The following is a 25,260-nucleotide window of genomic DNA, read 5'->3' as shown; positions in this document are numbered from 1 at the left end:
AAGGTTTAACATTCTTCATAAGGGTGAGCACATCATCTTCCTTATCCTTAGAGAAATTCTGAATTAGAGTCATAGAGAGCAGTATCAGAGATATTCTTAAGGTATAGCAGGGAGAGTACAATTATCCTTGAGTGTAAATTTATATATTAGGATGGGGTGACCATTCTGTGACACATATGTCATGCTGTCTGCCAATCCTTCTTTTCTCTGGTTAGCTCTCTTTCTCATTCTCCACATTTCAAACCATCTTCACTCTCTTTTTTTTTTAAATTTTATAATTTATTAAATAAGCTGTCAATTTGAACAGGAGGGAAAATTTAAAAAATAACATGTACAGGAAAACAGCCAAAAAGGCAGAGTGCATGTTATGCCTCCCTATGTGGGAAAGGCGCCTGAGAGACCTCGTGCTAACCCCAGGGGGCTTGGCACGTCTTCTCAATTCCTGAATTCTAAACGTCATTGTACAAAAGGCCACTTGAAACGTGTATCAAAACCCTCCAGCCAAAAGCAGCTTTTCAAACCTGAAGGTGCCTGAAAGTGTGTTTAGATGGCTTCACAGTGGGGATTCCCTGTGTGACCTCAGTCCCTGTGGGAGGATAGCATCCACCACGTGGGGCGTCCACACTCAGGCCACCAACCGCAGGAGCCAGCCCTGTGAAGCCACAGGAGGGACTGGGAGGCAGAGGAGCACAGAGAGGTGGCCTAAAGGCACAAGTCCCTGTCCAAGGCAAACCATTTGAATTTCGGCTCATTTAGTGTTTTTCTCGACTTGTGAAATAAAGAATGATCAACTGAACTTATCTTACAATGACTACTCTGTCTTCACTCTCTTAATAGCCTTTTGTGGTCTGCCATGTTATTTAGTTTTTACTCTACTTGCTTTATAACTCTGAGTTTACATGTTAATGAAAAGTGGCAGTAGAAGGAAGTGACAAACTCAAAGTATGTATTTAAAATTCATTTAAACATAAGTTTATAGAAACATTGTTTTCATTTTAACTTTTTATTGAAATGATTTAAGATGTTATAAAAAGTTGCAAAAATGGTACAAAGAATTTCTGTATAACCTTCATCCAGAATCCTCAAAAGTTAACATTGTACCATACTGCTTATCATTCATTCCTTTTCTCTCAGATTCACTTACCTTGTGTATGTATATATGTGTATTTTTTTCTGAAATATTTGAAAGTTGCAGACTTTCAGAGAAAGTTGCAGAGATGCCCTTTTAAGTCTAAATGTATCAATGTGTCTTTCCTAAAAAGACATTCTCTTGTATATAACCATAACACAGTTATCAAATTCAGCATCTTAGTATTGATATAATACTGTTCTCTAATTCACAGATCTTTTTCAGATTTCACCAATTGTACCACTTAGGTCTTTTTTCTGGTCCATGTAATATTCAGTTGTAATTGCTCATAAGGCTCCTCTAATATGGAGTAGTTCCTCATTCTTTCTCTGTCTCTCATGACTTTGACACTTTTGAAGAGTACTAGCTAATTACCTTTTAGAGTGTCCCTCAATTTGGGTTTTTCTGATATCTTCTTAATATTAGATTCAGGTTATCTGTTTTTTGGCAGGGATACCACAAAAGAGATATTGTGCCCTGCTCAGTGCAAAATCGTGCAAAATATCAAGGGGGCATATGATGTCATTTGTTCCCATTACTAGTGCTATTCACTTTGATCACTTGGTAAAGTGGTTTCTGCCATATTTCTCCTTTGTAAAGTTACTACTTTTTCCTTTGCAATGAATGAGTATCTTTTGAAGAGACAGTTTAAGACTGTGTAAAATATAGTTTTACCCACTAATTCTAGCATCCAGGGATGATTCTTGCCTGAATCAGGTATTAATGTGGGGGTTACTAATTCTGTCATTCCTTCTATTTATTAGTTGAAATTGCACTTTAAGGAAGGGCTTTCCCTTCTCTCCTTTAAATTATTTCTTCTCTCTTTTCTTATATCGCTATATAGACTAATGGTTTCTTATTTTGTTTTAAAGGCTATAAGCCATTCCTATCATTATTTATTTTATTGCTCAAATTATGGAAATAATGTTTTTCGTATAATATAGATAAATAATTTTGGTTAAATTACGAATTTGGATTTTTGTTTTCCTTCTGGAACTTTATGCTGATATACGTCTTATATACCCTTACAGGTGTGAACTCACTTATTAACCTCTTGAGTTCAGCCCAAGATGAAGACCAGCCAAAATTGAACATTTTGTTGTGTGAAGCTATTGTTGCTGTTTACTTAAGTTTATTGATACATGCTCTTGCCACAAATTCCTCCAATGAATTGTTTAGACTTGCAGCCCACCCATTAAATAATCGAATGTGGGCTGCTGTGTTTGGAGGGGGTGTGAAACTTGTTGTGAAACCTCAAAGACAATCAGAAAGCATTTCAGGTAAGATTAATGTATGTAAATGTAAATGATTGCTAGTGTTAAAGTAAAAGACTTTTTAATGTTTTAAGAATTTTTATTTTGAAAATCAGTGATGTTTAACGTATAATTACTCTTATTAGGATAATATATAACTAAACTCATGTTAGAATAAGGAATGTACAGTAATTACAATTTAACATTTTTTAATACCAGGACAAATTTAAGGAGGTTAAAAAAGAAATAGAGGAAAGGTAAAGGTAAGTGAGGAAACAATGTTAAGGAATGAGGTTATGGAAGAAGGATAGTTTTTAATTAGAGAAAGAAGATTTAAATAAACCCTCATAATCTTTACAGAGCATACCAGCAGTTGGCTTTAGATTAAGTTTATGGTCATGTACAAGATAGCTGTTCCACTCATGCACCTGGTTTGTTTATTCCATTTTCTGCGTTGTTTTTTTTTTTTCCCCCCTTCTCTTCTGGACTAAAGTATATTTTTCATCTCACTGTTTAAGATGGTAGGATATGGTGAGACATAGGAAAGGTTTCCAGCTTGGTACTGAAATACAGAAATGATATTAATTCATCCTTAGAAATGGTCATATTACAGATGAGCAATCAGTGGCATAGTTTGAATGACACAGTTTCTAATCTGTGCCTTACTGCCCAAGGTTGAATTAAATGAATAGGTTACTATGTAAGTCAAAGTAAGGGAGGACAGCTCCCATTATATGTGGATGACTCTTACTTAATCTTTATCTTCCTAAGTAGTTAGTCCACTTTAAACTTAAAAGAGTTTTCTCCCCAAATCACTTCGTCTCTTCCTGAATTTTCTATTATTTTTTCATGGTAATTCATTCAGTCCAGTCACCCAAGCTTAAAAATATCTGAGTACACATTTGTTTTTGCCTTCACTTAACACCTTCTATCTGCCAGGCAGTGTTCTAGACTTTGGAGATAACGGAGTTAACAAAAGAGACAAATCCCTTACCTTCATGAAACTTACTGTATTTCCCCATGTATAAGACCCTCCCATGTTTATAAGACACACCTTAATTTTGGGACCCGAATTTGAAAAATAATGTATTACATAAAGTTAGTGAACTCAAGTTTTATTCATCATAAAAGTGATACAACTCCTCATCACTGTCAAAACTCCCAACCATTAGCTTGTCCTCATCTGTGTCTGATGACGAATCACTGTCTTCATATATTGCGTCTCATGGCCTTCTTCTGCCGCGGCGTTTTCAGTAGGGTTTCTTCTTCCCGTAGACAGCCTAGGATTGTTTTCTTAGTTGGAGGAGGACCAAACTTACGTTCAGCAGCACGATTTCCATTCACTTTTGCAAAATGGATCACTTTTTACTTGAATTCAGCACTGTACGAAAATCTTTTCTGAGCCATTTCTGGGCAGAATGTGGCAAAACATAACCTACCATAATATACTGGTAACAAGTGCGAAACAATGAGTGAAAAGACAACTGCAAAAAAGTGGGAAATGCAAGTAAAAAAAATCTACTACAATGAGTGCAAAAACAAGCACGAAAACAGGAAATGCAAGTTAAAAAATCTACAACCACTGTATAAGATGCACCCAGTTTTTAGACCCCAAATTTTTTGAAAAAGGGTGCGTCTTATACATGGGGAAATATGGTACATCTAGTGGAGATAAAATTAACAACTAAAAAATATTTCAGGTATGATAAGAACTCTGATAAAAATAAAGCAGAGTACCATATTTTGTTGTGTATAAGGCGCTCCCATGTATAATACGTACCCATGTTTTTGGCCCAAACTTTCAGGGAAAAAATACCTTTCATTTTAATTTTCCAAGGAGTTTTCCAATAATTTTTGTAAAAATATCAGCTAGATTGGTAGCTCTGGCCTAAAGTGTATGAAGAGAAATGTTGCGCCGTTCATCCCCTATGGTAATAAAGTCAGTATCACCTATCTTATAAGTCAGAGTCACTTACTCTGTGGACAACAATATGTCACTCTTTGTTTCATTTCGTTGAAACATTGGCTGAAATTACTTTCATTTTAAGTTCGTCATAAGTTCAACAAAACTGATTATCATATTCCAGGGTATGATTTTGCATACCAATATCATTATTGATTTCTAGAGTTATGCTTTTAACTCATAAGCATAAATAAAAGAATTAGAAACATTTATATAGATACAGAATTAGTACTACCCATGTAAAATGCACATTCTTATTTTTTCCCTCACAAATTTGGGCAAAAAGGGGCGCAATATACATGGCAAAATACGGTAACTGGAGAGTGATGAGGCAGAGGGGATGGGGACAGTTTAGTTAGGGTGGTCAGAAGACACATTTCTGATTAGATAGCACTTGAATAATAGCACTTGAATAGAGTCAGGGAAGTCAAGGATCACAGCATGTAGAGCATTCCAGGAACATGGCTCAATGAGGGCAAACGTCATGAGGTAGGGCTGAATTTTTGCAAAGGAGGTTAGAATGGCTATCATGAGTGGTAGAGTGTGGTCAGAGATAAGTAAGCTAAATCGTTGGGGGCAAGGTCATTTAGAGTTTCATGGGTTATGGTAAAGATTTTAGTTGTTGTTCCAAAGAAAGATAGGAAACTACTGGAGGGTTTTAAGCAGAGGAGTGACATAATCTGATTTTAGTTTTCAAAAGACCTGCTTCAGCTGCTTGTGTGGACAATAGACTGTGCAACAATAAAAGGGAGTCTGGGTGGAAGGCTGTTGTAATAGTCCACTTAAAAGATAATTGTGGGTTACCATCAACAATGAATGGATTTAATTATTTCATAATTGTGTAAATCAGACCATCATGCTGTACACCTTCAACTTATATAGTGATGTATGGCAAGTATTTCTCAATAAAACTGAAAAAGAGTGGCAATACAAGAAGTGTTGGCAATGGAACTCCCATTTGTGGGAATGTAAAATGTATAACTATTTTGGAAAACAAATGGACAGTTTCTTATAAATTTACCATGTGACCCATTTACCCCGTGTCCCAACAATTCAACTTTTAATTATTGACATAGAAGAAATGAAACATAGATTCACATAGAGACTTGTAAATAAATTTGTACACAGCTTTATTCATAATATTGGGTTGTCGGAAAAGTCATGACGCATTTTTGCAATGGAAAACATACCGTATTTGCTGGCGTATAAGACAACTGGGCGTATAAGACGACCCCCTAACATTTCCACTCAAAATACAGAGTTTGTTATATGGTCGGCTGTGTGCGATTTTGCGAGTGTGGTAAAATCGCATAACAGCAAAATCGCATAACAGCCGAGCATACACCCAGCAGCGCTGCTGATGCCTGAACGGTATGTGGAATGAAGTGGGCGGGCATCGGGAGGCCACTATGGCACGGGGCAAGCACTATGGGCAGTCTATCTGAAGTGTACCTGGCGTATAAGACGACCCCCCACTTGGAGGCATATTTTTCAGGGCCAAAAAATCGTCTTATACGCCGGCAAATACGGTAGAAAAAATGCGTCATAACTTTTCCAACAACCCAATAGTTCCAAACTGGAATTAACCCGAATGTCAATCATCAAGTAAATGGGTTAAACAACAACAAAAAAATGGATACACAAAATGTGGTATGCATATATAAGGGAGTGTTACTCAGCCATAAAAAGGAATGAATACATGCTACAACCAGCATGAACTTAAAAAATATGCTAAGTGAAAGAAGCCAGACACAGAAGTCACATGTTGTATGATTCCATTTGTTTGAAATATCCAGAATAGGTAATCCAGAGACAGAAAGCAGATTGGTGGTTGCCATGGGCTAGATAGAGGGAGGGAGGAATGGGGAGTGATTGCTTAATGGATATGGGGTTTTCATTTGGGGCGATGAGCATGCTTTGGAACTAGATAGAGATGGTGGTTGTACAACAGTGTGAATGTACTAAATGCCACTGATTGTACACTTTAAAATGGTTAATTTTATGTACATTTTGCCTCAATTAGAAAAAAAGTTAAAGGTGATTTAGCCTACTGTGGTAGTCATGGGCAGAGCGAAAAGCAGTATATTCTGGATATAATTTGAGGTTGTTGCTGATAGATTGTGAATTGTGTGGGGTGTGGGAGAAAGGAGTTGAGATAGAATTGTCATTTTCTGTGGTGGGAAATTTAAGAGCGGAGTGGTTGATTTCTATTTTCTGGCCCTCCCATATCCAATGAGTTCCTGAATCCTTTTGATGCTTCTTTTATGTATTCCTTGTATCTAACCCTTGCTCTCAGTGTTTACCACCCACCATACTAATTCGGGCCCTTCTGTCATCTTTGTCCATCTTCCTCTCTATTGATCAAGCACATCATGCCTCATCATGTGACGAGCTTAAGCGCTTTCATGAGAATGCCCATAGAAGCTCCCGGCCTCCTCTCCACAAGCTGTTCCTGGCCTACCTCTGGATTGTGGTCGTTATTGCCCTCCTGAGGCCTGTCTAGCAAAAGTAGTTTACTACTCCTCTTTAACCTAAATCTTTGATCATTTGTTTGTGTTGCCTCTTTCTTTTTTCACACTGAGCTTCTGCCCTTCTTTTTAAGGCATGCTTTATATTCTACATATTCAGTGAATCTTTCTTGAACATAAATAATCACTCAGCACTCTACTTACAACTTGTTGAATATACCATTTATTTAGTACATTGTACCTAGAATTACTTTCATCCTTTTCTGTATTGCATGAAGACTGCTTCATGGCCACATATCCTTTTATGCTCTGTCCTCATCTGCATCTCTGCCATGATGGCTGGGAAACTGATGCAGTAACTAGAAGTGTTTAGAAGCACAGATGTAAGTAATTTAGTATGGACTAAACCATGGCAAGAGTAGGATGAAAAGAAAGGTTAACTCTTTGAATTAGTAATGGAAAACAAATGCTAATTTTTTTTCTTCCATCTATTCAGCACCTCCTGTTCCTTCTGAAGACATAGATAAACACCGTAGGAGATTTAACATGCGAATGCTGGTCCCTGGAAGGCCTGTGAAAGATGCTACCCCACCACCAGTGCCTGCAGAAAGACCATCTTACAAAGAAAAATTTATTCCTCCTGAACTTAGTATGTGGGATTATTTTGTTGCAAAGGTAAGGGGCATGAGGAATGCAAGTTTTAAGTGTGTCTGTTTTTTTAACTCTTGTATCCACATCACAGAGGAATGATTGAGTCACCATAGCTTAGACATGCACTCTCTCAAGTCTAGAAACTAAATAGTCATTCAGGGATGATCAAATACTTGATATGGATCATGCAAAGTAAAATCATGTGGGATTTAGGTATAAATTAGAAGTCAGTTTATTAACATGTGATTAACATCATGCTTTTCTGGTGACTGGAATACTTGTAACTTGTATCTACTTTCTAAGCTTATCAGTAGTTCCCTTGGTCAGCATGGAATTAGAGCAGAAGTAGATGAATAGATATTTGGGGGTTTTATCAGACCGGGGTGAGGCCCCATGACACATTCTCTGTTTTCGGGACCAGAATACTCATGGTGACTAGATCCATTTTAGTCTAATTTCTTTCGGTACATCATTTGCTTTTCAGTGCTTTGTTTTTTTGAGATCATCACCTTCCTTCTATTAACATGTTTCCTTGTTTACATGTGTTATCACTGTTGTCACCTTGCTGTGTGTGCACATAAGGGAATACATCTCCCATCATGCCTCCTCCCAATGTTAAGTTAGGACAAAAATAACCCAATTATACATTTAAAAAATAACTTTACTTTTTATTGCAGCCATTTCTCCCTTTGTCTGATAGTGGTGTTATATATGATTCTGATGAAAGCATTCATAGTGATGAAGAAGATGATGATGCTTTTTTTTCCGACACACAAATTCAGGAGCACCAAGATCCAAACTCCTATAGGTAAATAAGGCTTTTCTCCTTTTCCTTCTTTTTTTTGGGCCATTTCTTTTATAGAAAATCCTTATATTAATAATTTTAAGTAACATTATTATGAATTTACATAAGAACGAACTTATGTTTTCAGATTAGGAATTCTGTACCTTTGAGATAAATTTTCAGACAATAGGATATTTCACATATGGTTTTAAAGAATAACTTAACATACAGAGTGCAAACACAAACATTTTTAGTAAGGAAAAATATGTAGTTTATTGCACTGTTAGAATTTATATTAATTTATTGATGTGCTCTTAGATTCCATGTGACTGTGTAGTAAATCTTTTTTCATCAGGTAATTTCCAGATATTGTAAGTGTAATATACTGTTGCATATCTTTTATTTTCAAAGACTACAAAGGTGCCTCTTTTAAAATATCAAGCTGTTAGAAAAAACAGCTTTTTTCTGCGTAGGAGATTGGGCTAAACAATTAACAGGGATCATACTATGCCTCCCTCATGGTTTTATTTTTCAATTAAGGAGAATTTTTTTTTGTCCCCCTTTGAACAGCTGGGCTCTTCTGCATTTAGCAATGGTTAAGCTAGTACTTCACAATGTCAAGAATTTCTTTCCCATTGCTGGAGTAGAAGTCTCTGGTAAGTTTGGAATTTGAAAAATTAATGTTAATTAATATAATAAATTACCATACAGTTTTTCTTTACAAAAATCCATATGAAAGAGCATTAGTACTAAAAAAAAAATACTGTATTGGAGATTTAACAGGTCTCATTTGTTTTAGGCTCCAGTCTATGGTTTTAATGCATAGCAAAATCACTGTTTACCTAGAAGGTTGAAGGAAAAAACAAAAACCAGACTGGAGAAACTAGACATTTTTTCAGCGCATTTTAGAGAGCTCGCCTTCTGGTTTGTTGAAAGTGTTATGAATCCAAATGATAGTAGATTAGTATTTTCAGATTTATTTGTATTTTCAGAAGTTATGGCTATAAAACTAGATTTTATAAATATGTGGATGATGATCTACATTTTTATCAAAATATAATAACATATTCTGTCACTTTTTAGAGTTGCCTGTAACATCGCCATTAGGTATTGCTGTGATTAAAAACTTGGAGAATTGGGAACACATCTTACAAGAGAAAATGGATCAGTTTGAAGGTCCACCCCCTAACTATATCAACACATATCCAACTGACCTTTCAGTAGGCGCTGGACCAGCTATTCTTCGAAATAAAGCAATGCTAGAACCTGAAAATACTCCATTCAAGTAAGAATGCTTTTATAATGCTGTTGAGTGTAGCTTGGTTTAACCTTTCTGGAAGATATACTGTTAAAATATGCCAGTAGCCTTCAAAATATTCATAACTTTGAACCTGCAACCCTACTTCTAGCAATTTATGCTAAGGAAAACATCAGAAATGTGGTTAGAAAATTATTTTCCCCAGTATTACCTATAATTCAATAGACATTACTTTTATAATCAGGAAATAAACCTTTATTGTGTTTTTTTGTTATTTAAAGAGCTCTTAGAGAAATTTTTTGAGCTAATCTACATATGCAAACAGGTGTTACTGACCTTTTATCAGTAATTTAACAGTAAGTGCATTGTTTTTCATTGATGGTTTGATCTTCTACCTGTTCATCTGGGCCCATTTTGGTAAGCAGCATGATTTATTTGAGGCAGCCGGCCATGATAAGGAGTATTGCTCCTAAGCTTGAAAGAGCAGGGCTTTTTAGGTTGTTAGGATGTTTGAAATAAATTCTATGACTTTATCTTCACTGGTAATAGTAGGCTTTAACCAACAGAGCCAACCTAAAGTATAATTTAAAATAATAAGAGATTTATTTGACTCTCAGCTAAATCTGCTCATTCAGAGAACCTGTAAATTAGAGAATTAACTGCCAGGTGAAGGGATGATTTTTTAGAAAATTAAAAATTAAAAGTGAAATAAAGTGTAAAATTTTTTTGAGCCTAATGTATCTTCTTTGCAATATGTAATGGAGGTTTTTAAAAAAGCATTTGCAAATATTTATCACGTTTTCTATAGACTAAATGAGTGTGATATGTTGATTGTTTTAATAGATCCCGGGATTCTTCTGCACTTCCAGTCAAACGACTTTGGCATTTCCTTGTTAAACAAGAAGTTCTTCAAGAGACATTTATTAGATATATTTTCACGAAGAAAAGAAAGCAGAGTGAGGTATTTTGAAAAAAAAAATTCTGTTGTAATTTTTGTTTAGTTTTCTTTAATATTTCTAATGAAGTCTGTGCTTGGTTTATTTTGCAATTTACTTTTTGTTGGAACTAAGTATCTTTCATACATTGTGTGTAATAGCTTACCAAACTACAGTAAATTCTTCTAAGATAAAAACTTACAATTTTTATTTCATAACAATGAGATGACATAGGTCCCTTGATAAATCATATATACTTACGCTTACCTGGCAGGGGAGATACCATGATCACGAAGGTGGTTTTCCCAGGGCGAGGCTTATCCATTGCACTCCGGATGTGCTGACCCCTGCGATTTCCCCAAATGTGAGAAGCTCGACTGCATAATTTGTGGTAGTGGGGGACTGTGTTCGCACTCTCCCCTAAGTAAATTAAAAAAACAAAATCATATATACTTAAGTGAAAGTTGCTATTTCCGTTATAATATCTCCCATTGGACTTTTTACATGTTATAAACATTGCGATGGATGGTGTGGGGAATGTAGTATATAAATGAGTGTACTCTATATTATGATTCTCTGTATATCATTTAATTGAAAATACAATGTAGCCCTTTAAAAGCATTTTATTTATTTAGCATTTAGAAATGAACAGGATAAACTTAAGCAGTAGCAAATTGAGGATAATTTTGTGAGACAGAATAGACTACAGAAATATCAAATACATGATGAAGGAAGATTACTTTTACAAATGAGGCAGAGGTTCTGCATTGCATGGTGATTTTTAACTTAAATATAAGTAATGTAATAACATTCAGGATGTAACAAGAATCAGGAATTTGGGAGACTGCACTGTAGAACTTAAAATGATCTCTTCCTTATAAAATGAGAGGTATAGAGATGTTTTATAGGAGCTTTTCAGTTCATTTGGCCATTTAATGAGTTAATGGACAGCTTGGAGAGTATACTCAGTACAGTGTCAGATATGATTAAAGATATGGCAAACAAAATTTATGAGAAAAGAAAAATGAATTATATTTCACTTAGGTAAGTGAAAACCAAGAGGGACAGTCTACATGATTCCATTTTGCAAGGTAAAATATAGAATGCTTCTCAGTTTTCCTCCATGCCTAGGGCAGCAGAACCTACTGGATTCATTCTTGTCACTAGTCACCCACTTACCTCTATGGTAATTGTGGTCAGCCCTGTGAACAGTCATTATTTTCTCTATGGACTTAAAAATTGTGTACTTAAATGAGGAATTAAGGGATTGAACTATAGAGATTAAACTTTTGAGTCATATCAGCTTTTTTGATAACAGACAAAAGACCCTGATGGTATTGAAGTTATTGATGTGGGATTTATTAGAGGAATCAGAGCCAAATTCATTTCCTTTTTCATTTAACTATTTACAGCATTTCCCATAGTGATGCTGAATTCATATGCCACAAAATAAGATGCAGAAATCTAAAAAATAGATTTAAAATAAAAGATACTTGTTCAATTAAGGCTCTGTTATCCACAGAAAGCCAGTTCACTAAAAACATCAATTTCCTGAGTGTTTAGTTCTTCAAATTATGAAACATAATGATTTATTGAAAATATGCTTTAATTGTTCATAAGGTTTGTAGCAGTTTGATTGTGTAGGATTGTCAGAGCCTCAGATTGCTGTGGGAAGCCAGGTGTCTAGGCTGCCTGGTGGACCCTCAGACTCTTGTCTTGCCCTTTAGGTTCTGTTCTCTTCTCTTGGGTTCCCCTCTTCCTTAACTAAGCCTATGCCTCTTCCCACCCCTCTCTCTCTTCTTTATGCCCCTCCGTTTCTGTGCTCTTGGCATCAGCAGCCAAGCTGTGTGTTTTCTGATATTTTTGTACCAGCAGAGGGTCTCCATGAACAGGGATGTGGGACAGAGATAAATAGAACATTTCTTAAATGCTGTGTAAACATTGGTTGGCTCCAGGGAAGGGAAATACATGGCTGGGAGTTGGGACAGGAGGAAGAATTTTTATCACGTACCTTTTTGTACCTTTTGATTTAAATTTTTGAATGAAATTATTATCTTGTCCAGTGCTGTCCAATAGAACTTTCTATGATAATGGAAATTTTATCTGTTCTGTATAATACAGTAGTCTCCAGCCACATGTGATTATTGAGCAGTTGAAATGTGCCTAGAGTGACTGAGGGACTGAATGTTTTGTTTAAATTTAAATAGCCACATGTGGTTAGTGACTACTGTATTGAATAGCATAGAAGTGCTGAAAAATTGTTTTCATTAAGGAAAAATTAAAGCTGTTAAGACAAACACTGGTCACTAAGTTCAGAAATGTGCAACATTAAAATGACTCATGCAGGAAGAGTTTTATCTTTTTAAATTATTAAATAGGATTTTGGTAATCAATAAATTTAGCAAGTTCAGCAAATTAATTAGTAAAATTGGCAAACTAATTCTAAAAGTGCTAAGATGTTAGCTAATTAAAAAAATGACTTAATAAAAATTCTTCTGAGAAATGCTGAAATTTTAGATGTATTCATAAGAAATTTTTACTCATTGAATATATTAAATAAGAATATTCCACAAAACAAGTTTTCATGAACTTGATAAATGTGGCAAACTCAGCTACTTGATTAAAAGCAAATAAGTTCGTTAACAGTTGGGCTTTTGCTAAATTGGACCCTGCACACATTTACCGTTCCTTCACTGTCAGCTGCAGCAGCCCTAGGGTGGTCGCTGAAGGTATGGTCAGAGAATTTGGCCCTTTTGGCTGTAAGTGAAGCAGCCCCTTCAAGAGGAGTATATTGTGGGGTGGCTGGTTAGATCAGTTGGTTATAGTGTGGTGCCAGTAACACCAAGGTTGCCGGTTTGATCCCCGCATGGGCCACTGTGAGCTGCGCCCTCTTTAAAAAAAAAAAAGGAGTGTATTTCTCTGATCCAACCTTCAGAGGTTTCCACAGCAGAGCAGAAGTATTACTTCTGATTGTAGCCATCCCTAATGACCGTCATCAACGAGGAGCAAGTTATTTGTGTGATTTCCCCCCATGCCTCATTTTATTAAATATTTGTTTATTTATAAGGAGAAAAATCATGATTATAGTAAATGGTTGTGAATTTTAATCCCTGACTCTCTCTTCATGGATATATTTCTTATGAATAAGAGTGAAATAATTATCAGTACTTTCAATCTGGGTTTAGAGAGAAGTAGTTTTAATTTGTATCTAAATAAACCTCTGTAGGATAGGAATCTATGTAGTATAGAATGCATCTGCCTATGCATGTAGGTTTTATTTTTATGTAACTGATATACAAATAAGTAACTTTTATTTTGAAATAGGTTTTGTATAAGTCACATTAACTTAAATTTTGCCTGGTTTTCTTTGTGTTGTGTTTATCTGATTACATCATATTTTACTCAGTTTAATTTCTTTCTTGATTTTGTGCTTTTAAAAGGAAACCTTGCACATTCATTTTTACCATCTTTACTATCTCAGTTTGAAATTTTTCATTCTCTTTATATTTTGTTTCATGCATGTGTTTTGTTTGTGATGGTGTGGTGTATTTAGTCTGTAGAAGAGCATGTGGAGCAGGTCAAACAAAACCACGTAGCAGAAGATTACCACATCAAGGTAGTATTCCAAGCTCTTGTATTTAGCTCATTCTTTCAAGTTCAAGGAGCTAACCCCTCATCTCTAATACTAACCATGACCTGCCCAGCTGGTTAACTAGTGAGAGTCCTCTTCGCTTCCATGCACCTCGGTGACGTGGCAGGAGATGCGGGGCTGTGACTAGCTTGCTCTTCCTGCCACTGGTTCTTCTCCTTCTTGCTCCATCTCCACTTCTGCCACTTTTTCCAATTTGTTCTTAATTTTTTTTTTCTTCCTTCTTGATTCTGCCTCTTCTTTCCTTCCCATTACCTTTGATCCTAAGCCACTATACCTTCCTCTCATCAATCTCCTTCATTCTTTTCTAATTATTCTTCTTTCCAACTTCTCCTTATCCCTAGCTCATCATCCTTATTTAAAAGTGTTTCATTTCTTATGTGACTCCTTTGTCTTTCTAAGTCTTTTTCTTCTACTCTGTGCCTCTTATGTATACACATTCTTACTGCAGTGTCTTTATACACTTTTGGAAGAGATAAGACACATGACTGTGATAAATACTAATGAAAACTATGTCATAAAAATACCTTTTATAACAGTTAATCAGTATCCTATAATCATAATGGAATATTTATAATTGGGCTGATTACAGGGCATCAGAGAATTTAAGATAATTCCAAAGCTAATTTTCAATACACTAAGATTACTGGTACCTTTTTACTTGCTGCTGCTACATTTTCTTCTTATCCTTAATTTTGTGGGGTGTACAGATTTCTGGGTGGAGCTGTGCTGCAACAACTAAAACTGCTGACAAATGTTTTGTAGGTTGAAGCTGATCTGGGCTATCCAGGTGGAAAGGCAAAAATCATTCATAAGGAATCAGATATGATCATGGCATTTTCCATTAATAAGGTAAAAGCTTTAGTCATTATAAAGAATGTACTTCTTTTTAGCGCAAGTGATTAAATGATTGATTCTGCCTTTGCTTTACAGGCCAACTGTAATGAGATTGTTTTGGCTTCAACACATGATGTACAAGAACTCGATGTTACTTCTCTACTGGCCTGTCAGTCATATATGTGGATTGGAGAAGAATATGACAGAGAATCCAAAAGGTTAATGTCTTATATAGATAATTTTAAATGTAATTTTCTTCAAAAGGAGCCTTTTTGGTTATGCACATGATTTGAATTATCTTGAAAAGTATATTTGTATCTCTCTCCTCTCTCCCTTCATTTGAATAGGAGACAAACATAATTAGTTTAGCTGCCAGTAAAAGGCTCCCCTTACACCAATGAACAAACTACTCATTCTTCTTCCATTAGACCGTGAACTATTCACAGTGTTTGAGTCAGCAGAATCCTCAACACCAAAGTCTAATGCTGGCAACTGCTACTTTGACATTTAACTCCATAGAAATGTCAGGAATTACACAATATTAAGTAAATTCATCTGATCTGGATAATTAAAGCAAAAAGCAATATACACAAATGTATTAGACTGATTGATAAGTCACATTTATTGAGTAATTTCCAGTGTTTCTTCTTATCTCCTTATAAGTATACCTTTTTTACAGATAAAAATATAGACATCTTTACTTTTCAGTAAAGCTATAGACACTGCACCAAGAGTGTTTTTGTAACATTTCCCTTTATTGGGGTTTCTCCTCCACATTTGTCCCCCACTCTTGCTTTTCTCCAGACTCTTGAAAATTTTATATGCTTGGGAATGGTGCCATGATAACATCTGTCTGTTATGTTGAATTTTCTATTTTGTCAGTATATAACTAGATATCAGTATCACACTTTAGAGTAGATATAACCATGTAATATGATATGATATAGTCCATCATAAAAATTCAACATTTTTATGTGATTAGTACCTACTTTAAGAAATCTTTAAATCATAATTTCTTTAAAAATGTATGAATTTGATACATGAGATATCTATACTTGAATAGAACATATAGCCTTTCTTATACATGATAAAAAGCTCTGTTAAACAGTACTTCAAAATAAACATTTGTTCCAACTTTTGCCACAATAAAATTACCCCTGAACAACATTCGACTAAATTTATATTTTGCCTAAAGGGAAAAAGTTAAACAGTACTAAAATTGGCTCTGACTAGGACATGTACCAAAGTTTTTCTCATGGATATTTACTAATTTTTTAAAAATAAAGGCGGTCCTGTGTGTACATAAGAAGCTCTGTAATTGGCATTTGCATTAAGAGAAAATGCAGTTTTCACAGTAACACACAAATGTTTTTCACAGTTCAGATGATATTGATTACCGTGGTTCCACTACAACTCTTTATCAACCCAGCACATCATCCTACTCAGCAAATCAGGTGCATCCACCTTCATCTCTGCCATGGCTGGGCAGTGGACAGACTAGCACTGGAGCTAGTGTGGTATGTTATTTACTTTTAGGTATGGTTTCTGGATGTGAACTCCCTCAAAAATAAGTTGAAATCACTTTGACATAGAAATGATCCTAAAGGTCAGAGACAGTGACCAGTTAGTACACCATAATAATAATAATAGCTAACATATCGTGAGTTTCTTTTTGTCAGGTGCATGCTTTTTCTCACAACAACCCTAGGTGGTAGGCGCTGTTATTATCCCTCATTATCATTTTAGAGATGAGCAAACCGTGAGGCACAAAGTGGTAAAGCAAAGTCTAAGAGGAGTTCATGTCTACAGTAACATGGTTGTTCGTCACTGTAGTTGAAGGGGTCGCATTCTCATGTTCTACTCTAAGGACTGGAGAGACTCCTGATTGTCCTCAGGATGGGCGCTTGGAGGAGAATTCTCTTTATTACTTTACTAGGTGAAGCTGCTTGGGATTCTCACAGTCCACACAGGCCAGGGCTGCACCAGTGAGTGACTTCCACAATCTGTTCAGACAAGTGTCGTATGTTAAGTGGTTCAGAAAATCCACATCAGGGTTTATTTCAGTAATAAGCCAGTTGTAAAATAAATGTTATCAGAATTAGAGTTGGCCTGAATCATATCCTTCTTCATCCCTTCTGTTATGTACAAAATAAATTCATTTTTTATTATCTTCTTTTAAAGCTTATGAAAAGGAATCTACATAATGTTAAGAGAATGACCTCACATCCGGTCCATCAATACTGTAAGTATTTTATTTATGACCTAAGGATTGCAAGTGGCCTCCATCATTTTGAAGTTGATTTATAGAATGGATAATATTGGAATTCTTTCTTTAGCTTTTTCTGTTCTTATTTTCTGGTTTTCCTTTCGTGTTTCAGATCTTACAGGTGCTCAGGACGGCAGTGTACGAATGTTTGAATGGACACGACCTCAGCAACTTGTCTGTTTTCGCCAAGCCGGCAATGCAAGAGTTACCAGATTATATTTTAATTCTCAAGGCAACAAGGTTAGTTCTTGGGAGTTACTACTAAATTCATCTGAAAATAAATGTGGATATTTATGAATAAATGGTTAGTAAAACTATATCTAAATGCAAATTCAGTGACCCTGGATTTGAGCAGAACAGGTAGTTTGTTGGTATCTGTTTATGTACCTCCTCGTCTCCCAATAAAAGCATAAATCCACAAAATTTTGTATGGATTAATGATCTGCTTAAACATACTAAATACTCTGTGAGGATAAAGAGCTCTGTTGAGTTTGTTGGTGGTGCCTGTCATCACAATCAAGCACCTGGGAGGACCCTTCCAATTTTTTACTAAATTCTTCTACAGAAGATGGGAGGACAACTGTGAAAAGCATTTAAAAAGTGGCAGGATGTTTATAATACTTGGACTTTCTTGGGAACTGTAACAGCAGAAACAGTTATAGGCAGAATGTTAGTTTAGTGGGGACTAAGTGACTCTGCTTATATAAATGGTTTTACCTTTGATATGGACACTAAGAAGCTGTGTTTAATATTTATGCCTTTCTAACAGTGTGGTGTTGCAGATGGAGAGGGCTTTCTGAGTATCTGGCAAGTAAATCAAACTGCAGCAAATCCTAAACCTTACATAGTAAGTATTACTTAGCATTCCCAGAGCATGTAGAGCCCACTTGTTTATGAAATATCTGTTTCAGACAGTGAACCTCATTGGTGGATCTGGTGGGAAAGGCACTTCTGTCCAGCACTCATAGCTCAGTACCCGTCATTGTCCTAGTTTTATACTGAAATGACCTGAAACAGCTTGAAGAATAATCATTACATTTGAAATATTTCAGGGGCATTCCCTGTGTGTGGTCCTCTGTAGAATACATTTTTTAATACTTTCATCCATTTTGAAAACAAATTTTTTTTAATGATAGCATTTTGTAGTAATTCATTTTAGACACCTATATTAAGAATCAAACAGGTTCCATGTACAGTTGTCCCTTGCTATCCATGAGGGATTGGTTCCAGGACCTCCGTGGATACCAAAATCTGCAGATGCTCAAACCCCTTATGTAAAGTGGCATAGTATTTGCATATAACCTATGCACATCTTTCTGTATACTTTAAATCATCTCTGGATTACTTACAATATCTAATGCAATGTAAATGCTATGTAAATAGTTGTTATACTGTATTGTTTAGAGAATAATTACAGGAAAAGTCTGTACTTGTTCAGTACAGATGCCTAACTACATAATACATGTCAGCAACAATGTAACATTTAAAAAATATTTTTGATCTGCAGATATGGAGGGCCAACTGTAGTCCAGTTTGCTCCAGAATTTTGTTTACTACATTATAAAATAACCAATCCCAATAGGCCACTTCATTCATTAATCCAAATCATATTAAAACATTTGGTGATGGAGGCAAGCATATCTTCACTGGGTGAGGATGGGGCAGAGGAGAGGTGGAAGACGATGCTATCCTATGAGGAACTTCTGGCTTCATATATTTTCATTTTATAGAAAGTCCTGAACCTCCAGGATTTAAGGTAGATTCCCAGATACTTTTAAATTTTCTTTTCTAGGCTATGCACATGTTCTTACATATGTGGAACAAGATATTTCTCTTAAATTAGTACACTACAGACTGTATCATAAAGTCTTTACAGAAATGGAAGTGATCTTGAATCTATCCTTTTACCTTCAGTCAGATCTATACCATGATCATTTCAAACAGAAAATGTCTGTTTTATATTAAAATACCCTGACATCCTCCTTCTTGGTCCTCACTCAGTCCTCAGCTTCTACTCACCCAATAGATCCAACAAGAAAAGTCATTCCTGGCACAGTTAATGATTTCCCACAGTACTGGAATACCCTCAGGAACTGTTTGGGACAGCCTTAAACCTCTGGATTATTTGCAGCCCACTTGGATCTTGTTTTTGTAATTACTAAAGCTCTTCACCTGGGGGTGAGGGCAGGGAACACAGAGATGGTAAGGAACATGGATGGTAACCAAGTTAATTTGACTTAAGTCCGTTATACTACAATCGAAGACTAGATGGTTATGCAAGTTTTCCTCCTTGGGTTGTTGTTTATTATGATTTATATTATTACTTAAAGTTTATTAAATGTATTTGAGGTCATTAGCACTAAAATTGTTTGATTGAGCCCTTACTTAATCAAGCCATTTAATTATATGAAGTTCGTGTACTTGTTATCTTATTCTTTTGTTATGTATTCTAAAAAGCATAACCTTTAATTCCATGTTTTTACCATCCCTTTCCGGTTTTAAAAAATTATCGTATATTAGCCAAATAATATGCAAATGACAGCTAATTCTTATACTGTCACTTAATGTTTATTCTAGACTGTTTTACAAAACTGTACTTAGCTTATGCATATAGTATATTAACAGAATTATGTGTGTGCACTGTACCAAATTTTATTGGATTTTTAGATAACATCAATTGCATTTTGTTTCCCATAGAATTGGCAGTGCCACAGTAAAGCCACAAGTGACTTTGCATTTATTACCTCTTCAAGTCTAGTTGCCACATCTGGACAGTCCAATGACAATAGGTAGGTTGACAGAGAAGCAAAATGAGAAATAAGCAAATTTAGAACAAATCAGAAATAGACTTGTAGACACAGAGAACAAATTGATAGTTGCTAGATGGGAGGGGTGTTGGGGAGATGGGTGAAAATGGCGAAGGGATTAGGAAGCACAAACTGGTCGTTACAAAATAGTCACAGGGTTGTGAAGTGCAGTATGGGGAATATAGTAAAAAATGTTGTAAAACTGTGTATATGGTATCAGATGAGTGCTGGACTTGACGGGGGATCACTTCATAAGTTGTATGATTGCCTGGCCACTGCGCTGTACGTAAATGTGAGTGAACAAAAAAGATAAGATTCAATAAGATATTTGACTTGAAGACAGTTTGCCCCTAGTGATGATTTAGAACAATTGTTCATGATATATTTTTATTGTTGTTCTTTATAAGAAATGTATGCCTCTGGGATACTTTGATATCACCTGGAAACAGCCTCATTCATGGTAAGTTAAGGTCTGTGATTTTTAATAACACTATGAAGGAATGCTTTCCTAGTTTTAGTTTAACCAGTGAATCCAGTCAGTATTTATTCATGGGTTGATAATAGAGAAATATTTGGAATGAATAAAATTCTGAAAGTTAACTAGAATACCTGGCTACCTTGCTGAGGTAAATATGTATGCGTGTGGTCATAGAAATCCAGCTAGCCTAGAGCAGTCTTTAGTTGTATTCTATTCGGAGAATATGGTAATATGCGTGGTGTTACTAACAAGGCTTTCTAAGGAATTAGTTGTATTCATTGAGCTTAATAGAAATGAGATTATGTTTTAAAGAATTAAACCTGACTATAAAAGTTAACCTTACAGTTAGAGCTAGAAATATGAACAATGCCATTTAAGTAGTATTCATTTTGTTTAAGATAGTATTTTCCAAATTGGTATCCTAAAGATCCCTCTTCCACATAAAGGTGCTGAAAGAGTGCTCCATCCAATAAGTTTGGGCTGAACAAAGCTGGGTGGATTTTTTTACAGAAAGATTTCAGTGTTTTACTATGATGAGGTGCATTTTGAAAGCTGTAGTTATTTCCCAATTTTATTTGATTGCACAATTCTTTTTTATGTGAATAACTGTTAATATCTTTTAAAGATTTGCCACATAGTAGTTTATGAAATAATCATATTAAAATGGAGAGAATCCTTGGAAGGATAACTCCTTAAATTGTAGCTGGTCATTTGCACACTGGTGTACTTGAGTTTCAGTTACTTACCTGAGAAGTTTTGATGAGGCTGTATATGTGGGCAAGAACTAGGAGAGGGGAAGTACTTGTCATTGGTGGCTGAGCGTGCGCTTGAGAAGCTTGGTCGCCTCTGTACTTGCGTTTCTGCATACTACTTATGTAGTAGCATAACTTAGTTTGAGCTTAAAGTTTAAACTTCCTGTGTGTGTGTTTTCATATTAAAATTGTGGGTAAGAATAGTTTTGTCTGTCATTGGCTTGGATCTTCTTTAATACTTTGATCATATGATTATAGAAATTAGAATGAAAAAAGTGTCAGTAATTTCTATATTATTTAAATATTATCAGAATTGCCAAGATAGAAATTTTTGGGGAAATGACTCTTGTTTTTCTTCTTCAGGTTTCGCATGCCATGATCATGGTGCCACGGTACTCCAGTATGCACCAAAACATCAACTCCTCATATCTGGAGGTAGGAAAGGATATGTCTGCATCTTAGACATCAGGCAGAGGCAGCTGATCCACACGTTCCAGGCACACGACTCAGCCATTAAGGCGCTGTCTCTGGATCCCTGTGAAGAATTTTTTACTACAGGGTCAGCTGAAGGGAACATAAAGGTGAGTTGGTACAAGAGGTGGGAATGTGCTGTTATGTATTATCTTGATCTGTTGTCAAGACTGATTGGGAAGAAAAACCCCACTGTGCTCTTTGAAATGAGGCATAAAGTAAAGCTTTGTGGAGGTGTTGAATGTCTCTTGATACTCTTCCTTCCGTGTGGTTCTTTCTAAACTGTTATGGTCCAGAAAATCAGATAAGCAACTTTATTAGACACTCAGGTTATGAAAAAGCCTTAAAGGACTGTTTTGAGTAAAGTGTATGAGTTTCATTAAGGCACGGCTTTTTTGGTGACATTAATTTTGCTTCTCAGCACTTCCTTCCCTCTCACCACCTCTGCTTCTTAGTACCTGACTCTGCTTTGTATAGTTGAGGCAAGGTTTCTCGATAACTGAGATGGTGGTGTTCTTTTATATTGCCCAGGGCCTAGCTTAGCATTAGGAACATTTAATTGAATTAACTTAAGTATTTAATTGAATTTTATATTAACCACAAATATCCCATTTGTAATTACAAGAGAACATGAAGAGAAATTTGAAAGAAGGGACAGTGAAGTATAAGGACAGTAAATTAATATCTGAATGATATTATTTCCAGTCAGATAAGCTGTTAGGAAAGAGTCAGTGGTTGGGAAAGTTGGGCTATAATGTGATCATTTGGGCCAAGGGAATAAAAGTGAAGGTCATGTTTTTGCTTTTTGGTCTTTCTCTTTTTTTTTTTAAATGACTTAACACTTTTTGTTTTCACTCTGTTTTTCTTTTAAATTAGGTTTGGAGATTGACAGGCCATGGTCTAATTCATTCATTTAAAAATGAACATGCTAAACAGTCCATATTCAGAAACCTTGGGGCTGGAGTCATGCAGATTGACATCACCCAGGGCAATCGGATCTTCTCCTGTGGGGCAGACGGCACACTGAAAACGAGGGTTTTGCCCAATGCTTTTAACATCTCTAATCGAATTCTTGACATTCTATAGACTTACAGATTCGGACTTTATTTTTATAAACATTTCAATTAAGAAAACATACTGCAGTGGTTATTAGGCAATTTCTGCTTTCCAAGCAGTTAACACATTGAAAACACTACAGAGAATCTCTGTGTAGAATTTGAACGTGATTCAAGCTGAGTGGTATGCTGAGTATTGCCTGTATCTGTTGGTAGAATGACTGTGCATGTACCTTTTATCATGCTGACATACTTAAAAAAATCAAACCTAGTATTGTATGAAGGGTAGCTATTCTTTATAGCGTTTAGTAAACCTGATTCAGAAAACATTATTAGTAAGTTATAATAATGAGAAGGACCCGTATACCGAACTAAGGAAGAAAATGTTGCTGATTCAGGTTTTTCTTCCTATTCTTACCACTGATCGAAGCATGCCTGCAGTCTCCTTTGTTGAACGAAGGATAGTCATAAGGTGTTAGACGCTCTAGATTACCAGAAACACTTTCTAAACAGTGGAGCAGTGTGCAGTGACTAGTTCTCCACCAAGAGAGGTCATTGCCGAGAGAGGTCATTTCCACTTTTTCTTGCTGAATATTTTTCCTGTTAGTGTTTAAACTGAGCTAGTACTGTAACTTGCAAATGAGTGCAAATTTAAATGCAGTGTTTTCCTCACATCTTGCACATTGACATTTTTTGGACTGCTAGTTTTTCTATTTAAACATTTGCCTTTATGTTAGGAATGTAATACGTGAACATGACATGTTTGTAGTTAACCAGAGCATACCAGTTTAGTATTTTTCTTTTCTTAGTTCAGTGTAGTACTTTTTCTTTCATGTATTCAAGGTTAAACACCCACAACATCGTAAGGCTATGTTGGAACCACACCAATAGAGCATTTCATATCACAATTAAAATGAATGTTAGGCTTTTTGTGGCCAGTTAATAGTGGATGAGATTGGTGATACTATTTATTACCACAGCCTATTGTATAAACAGTGCAGAGCTAAATATTATTTGCTTATAAGATATTAGCCATTGTTGTTATATTTTGATGTACCTCCTTGGTTATGACCAAAAATATGTTGCGATATTGAAATCAATGTCTGTGTGTTTAAATGTTTACCAGCAAATTGTCTCATCATCTTAATGAGAATGCTTAATGCCTGTGCGGTAAATAGTAAAATATAATGGCATAAAAGCACCTTTTTCGGAAGGCAATGTGATGTTCAGGCTGTGAAATATATATGTAAAGGAAAAATAAATGTTATTTGTTAGAGTTTTACCTTAGTTTGGTCTGACATTCTTTGATAATATTTTAAACAGTTGGGATTTAGTTGGATGAGAAGTAACTTCATCGTACCTTTTCGTTTATAGAATCACTGATTTTGGTGCTGACACTAGTGAAGGAGCTGAGCTGGGAATAGTGCTTATGTGGAGTGGTGAGGGGAAAAGGAGTGAGGATGGCTGAATACATGGGACACAAATTTGACAAAAATTGCAAACATACCACTTACCACAGTTTTAGTATACAATAACCTGTATATGTTGCATTCTCTCCATCATTGTATATATTACTCTAAAACAGCACCAGCTGATTCAGTTGGAATCTGTAAAATAGAATTTTGAAACTGAAATTAAAAGACTATCTTTATGGTAGCTGCCATCTTCTTTAAGCTATTACTTTACAGTAATCTGCCATGTCACACTAATTTTAAAAATTAAAAAATTTAGAACAGTTTTAGGTTTACAAAAAAAACCTGAGCCAATACCACAGAGAGGTTCCATTTACTTCCCTTACCACATAGTTTCCCATATTAACATTTTGCATATATATGTAGTCCTTTTTCTTCATTATGCATCTTATCTCCATTCCCCTTTGCAAATTCAATCCTTTACTCCTGCCCCTTTTATGTTTTTGTTTTGTCCCAAATTATCCCTATTTATGCTGTGAGTTCATTTCTGAGTTGCAGTAGCAAGTTCTCTTCTTCTCTTTTTATGTTTTTATTTTCTTTACCCTTTATGTTATGTTTAAGTGTATAATGCCCTATTATGTGTAGGGGTTTCCATTTCCTGCTTCTGCCTGTCTGTTAGTCTTACTCATAGTTTTGTATCCGTTTGTCTTTTTATTTCAGGTAGAATAACTACCTTCAATATTTCCTGTAATGCAGGCCTTGTGGTAAAAAATACCCTCAGCTTCTGAATATCTGAAAGCTCTTTATTCCTTCTTCATAGCTAAAGGATAACTTTGCAGGATATATCTATTCTCTTTTAATAGTTTGAATATTTGATTCTACTCCCTCCTGGCTTATAGAGTTTCTGCTGAAAAATCTGATAATCTAATGGGCTTTCCTTTATAGGTTACCATCTTCTTTTCTCTGGCTGCCTTGAGAATTCTCTTTGTCATTAATTTTTGACAACTTCAATATAACGTGCCTTGGAGAAGGCCTGTTAGGATTCAGGTAATTAGGTGTTCTGTTTGCTTCTTGGATTTCAGGATTCAGTCA

General features: G+C 35.6%; 1 protein-coding gene across 5 annotated transcripts in view; it reads left to right on the top strand.

The window, feature by feature from the left end:
* DMXL2 (Dmx like 2) overlaps positions 1–24,048 on the top strand; it is a 79,838-nt gene extending 55,790 nt beyond the window's left edge. For 2 of the 5 annotated variants that reach the window (XM_019664865.1, XM_019664856.1), the window contains exons 22-38: positions 2,161–2,409; positions 7,310–7,488; positions 8,142–8,272; positions 8,819–8,904; positions 9,332–9,533; positions 10,350–10,467; positions 13,995–14,057; positions 14,856–14,942; positions 15,024–15,145; positions 16,306–16,444; positions 17,109–17,169; positions 17,306–17,433; positions 17,963–18,040; positions 19,891–19,982; positions 20,408–20,460; positions 21,594–21,811; positions 22,578–24,048. In XM_019664865.1, coding sequence (XP_019520410.1) covers positions 2,161–2,409; positions 7,310–7,488; positions 8,142–8,272; positions 8,819–8,904; positions 9,332–9,533; positions 10,350–10,467; positions 13,995–14,057; positions 14,856–14,942; positions 15,024–15,145; positions 16,306–16,444; positions 17,109–17,169; positions 17,306–17,433; positions 17,963–18,040; positions 19,891–19,982; positions 20,408–20,460; positions 21,594–21,811; positions 22,578–22,787 — 2,216 coding nt within the window. In that variant the 3' untranslated portion in view covers positions 22,788–24,048. Of the gene's footprint in view, positions 1–2,160; positions 2,410–7,309; positions 7,489–8,141; positions 8,273–8,818; positions 8,905–9,331; positions 9,534–10,349; positions 10,468–13,994; positions 14,058–14,855; positions 14,943–15,023; positions 15,146–16,305; positions 16,445–17,108; positions 17,170–17,305; positions 17,434–17,962; positions 18,041–19,890; positions 19,983–20,407; positions 20,461–21,593; positions 21,812–22,577 lie in introns of those variants that run through there. The other 3 variants (XM_019664883.1, XM_019664873.1, XR_002126483.1) reach the window with 2 other exon arrangements.
* Positions 24,049–25,260: the final 1,212 nt, after the last annotated feature.

Source organism: Hipposideros armiger, unplaced genomic scaffold (assembly GCF_001890085.2).
Source record: "Hipposideros armiger isolate ML-2016 unplaced genomic scaffold, ASM189008v1 scaffold_12, whole genome shotgun sequence".
NCBI classification, from domain to species: Eukaryota; Metazoa; Chordata; class Mammalia; order Chiroptera; family Hipposideridae; genus Hipposideros; species Hipposideros armiger.
Note: the sequence above shows the minus strand (reverse complement) of the source record. Positions and strands in the feature narration are given on the sequence as shown.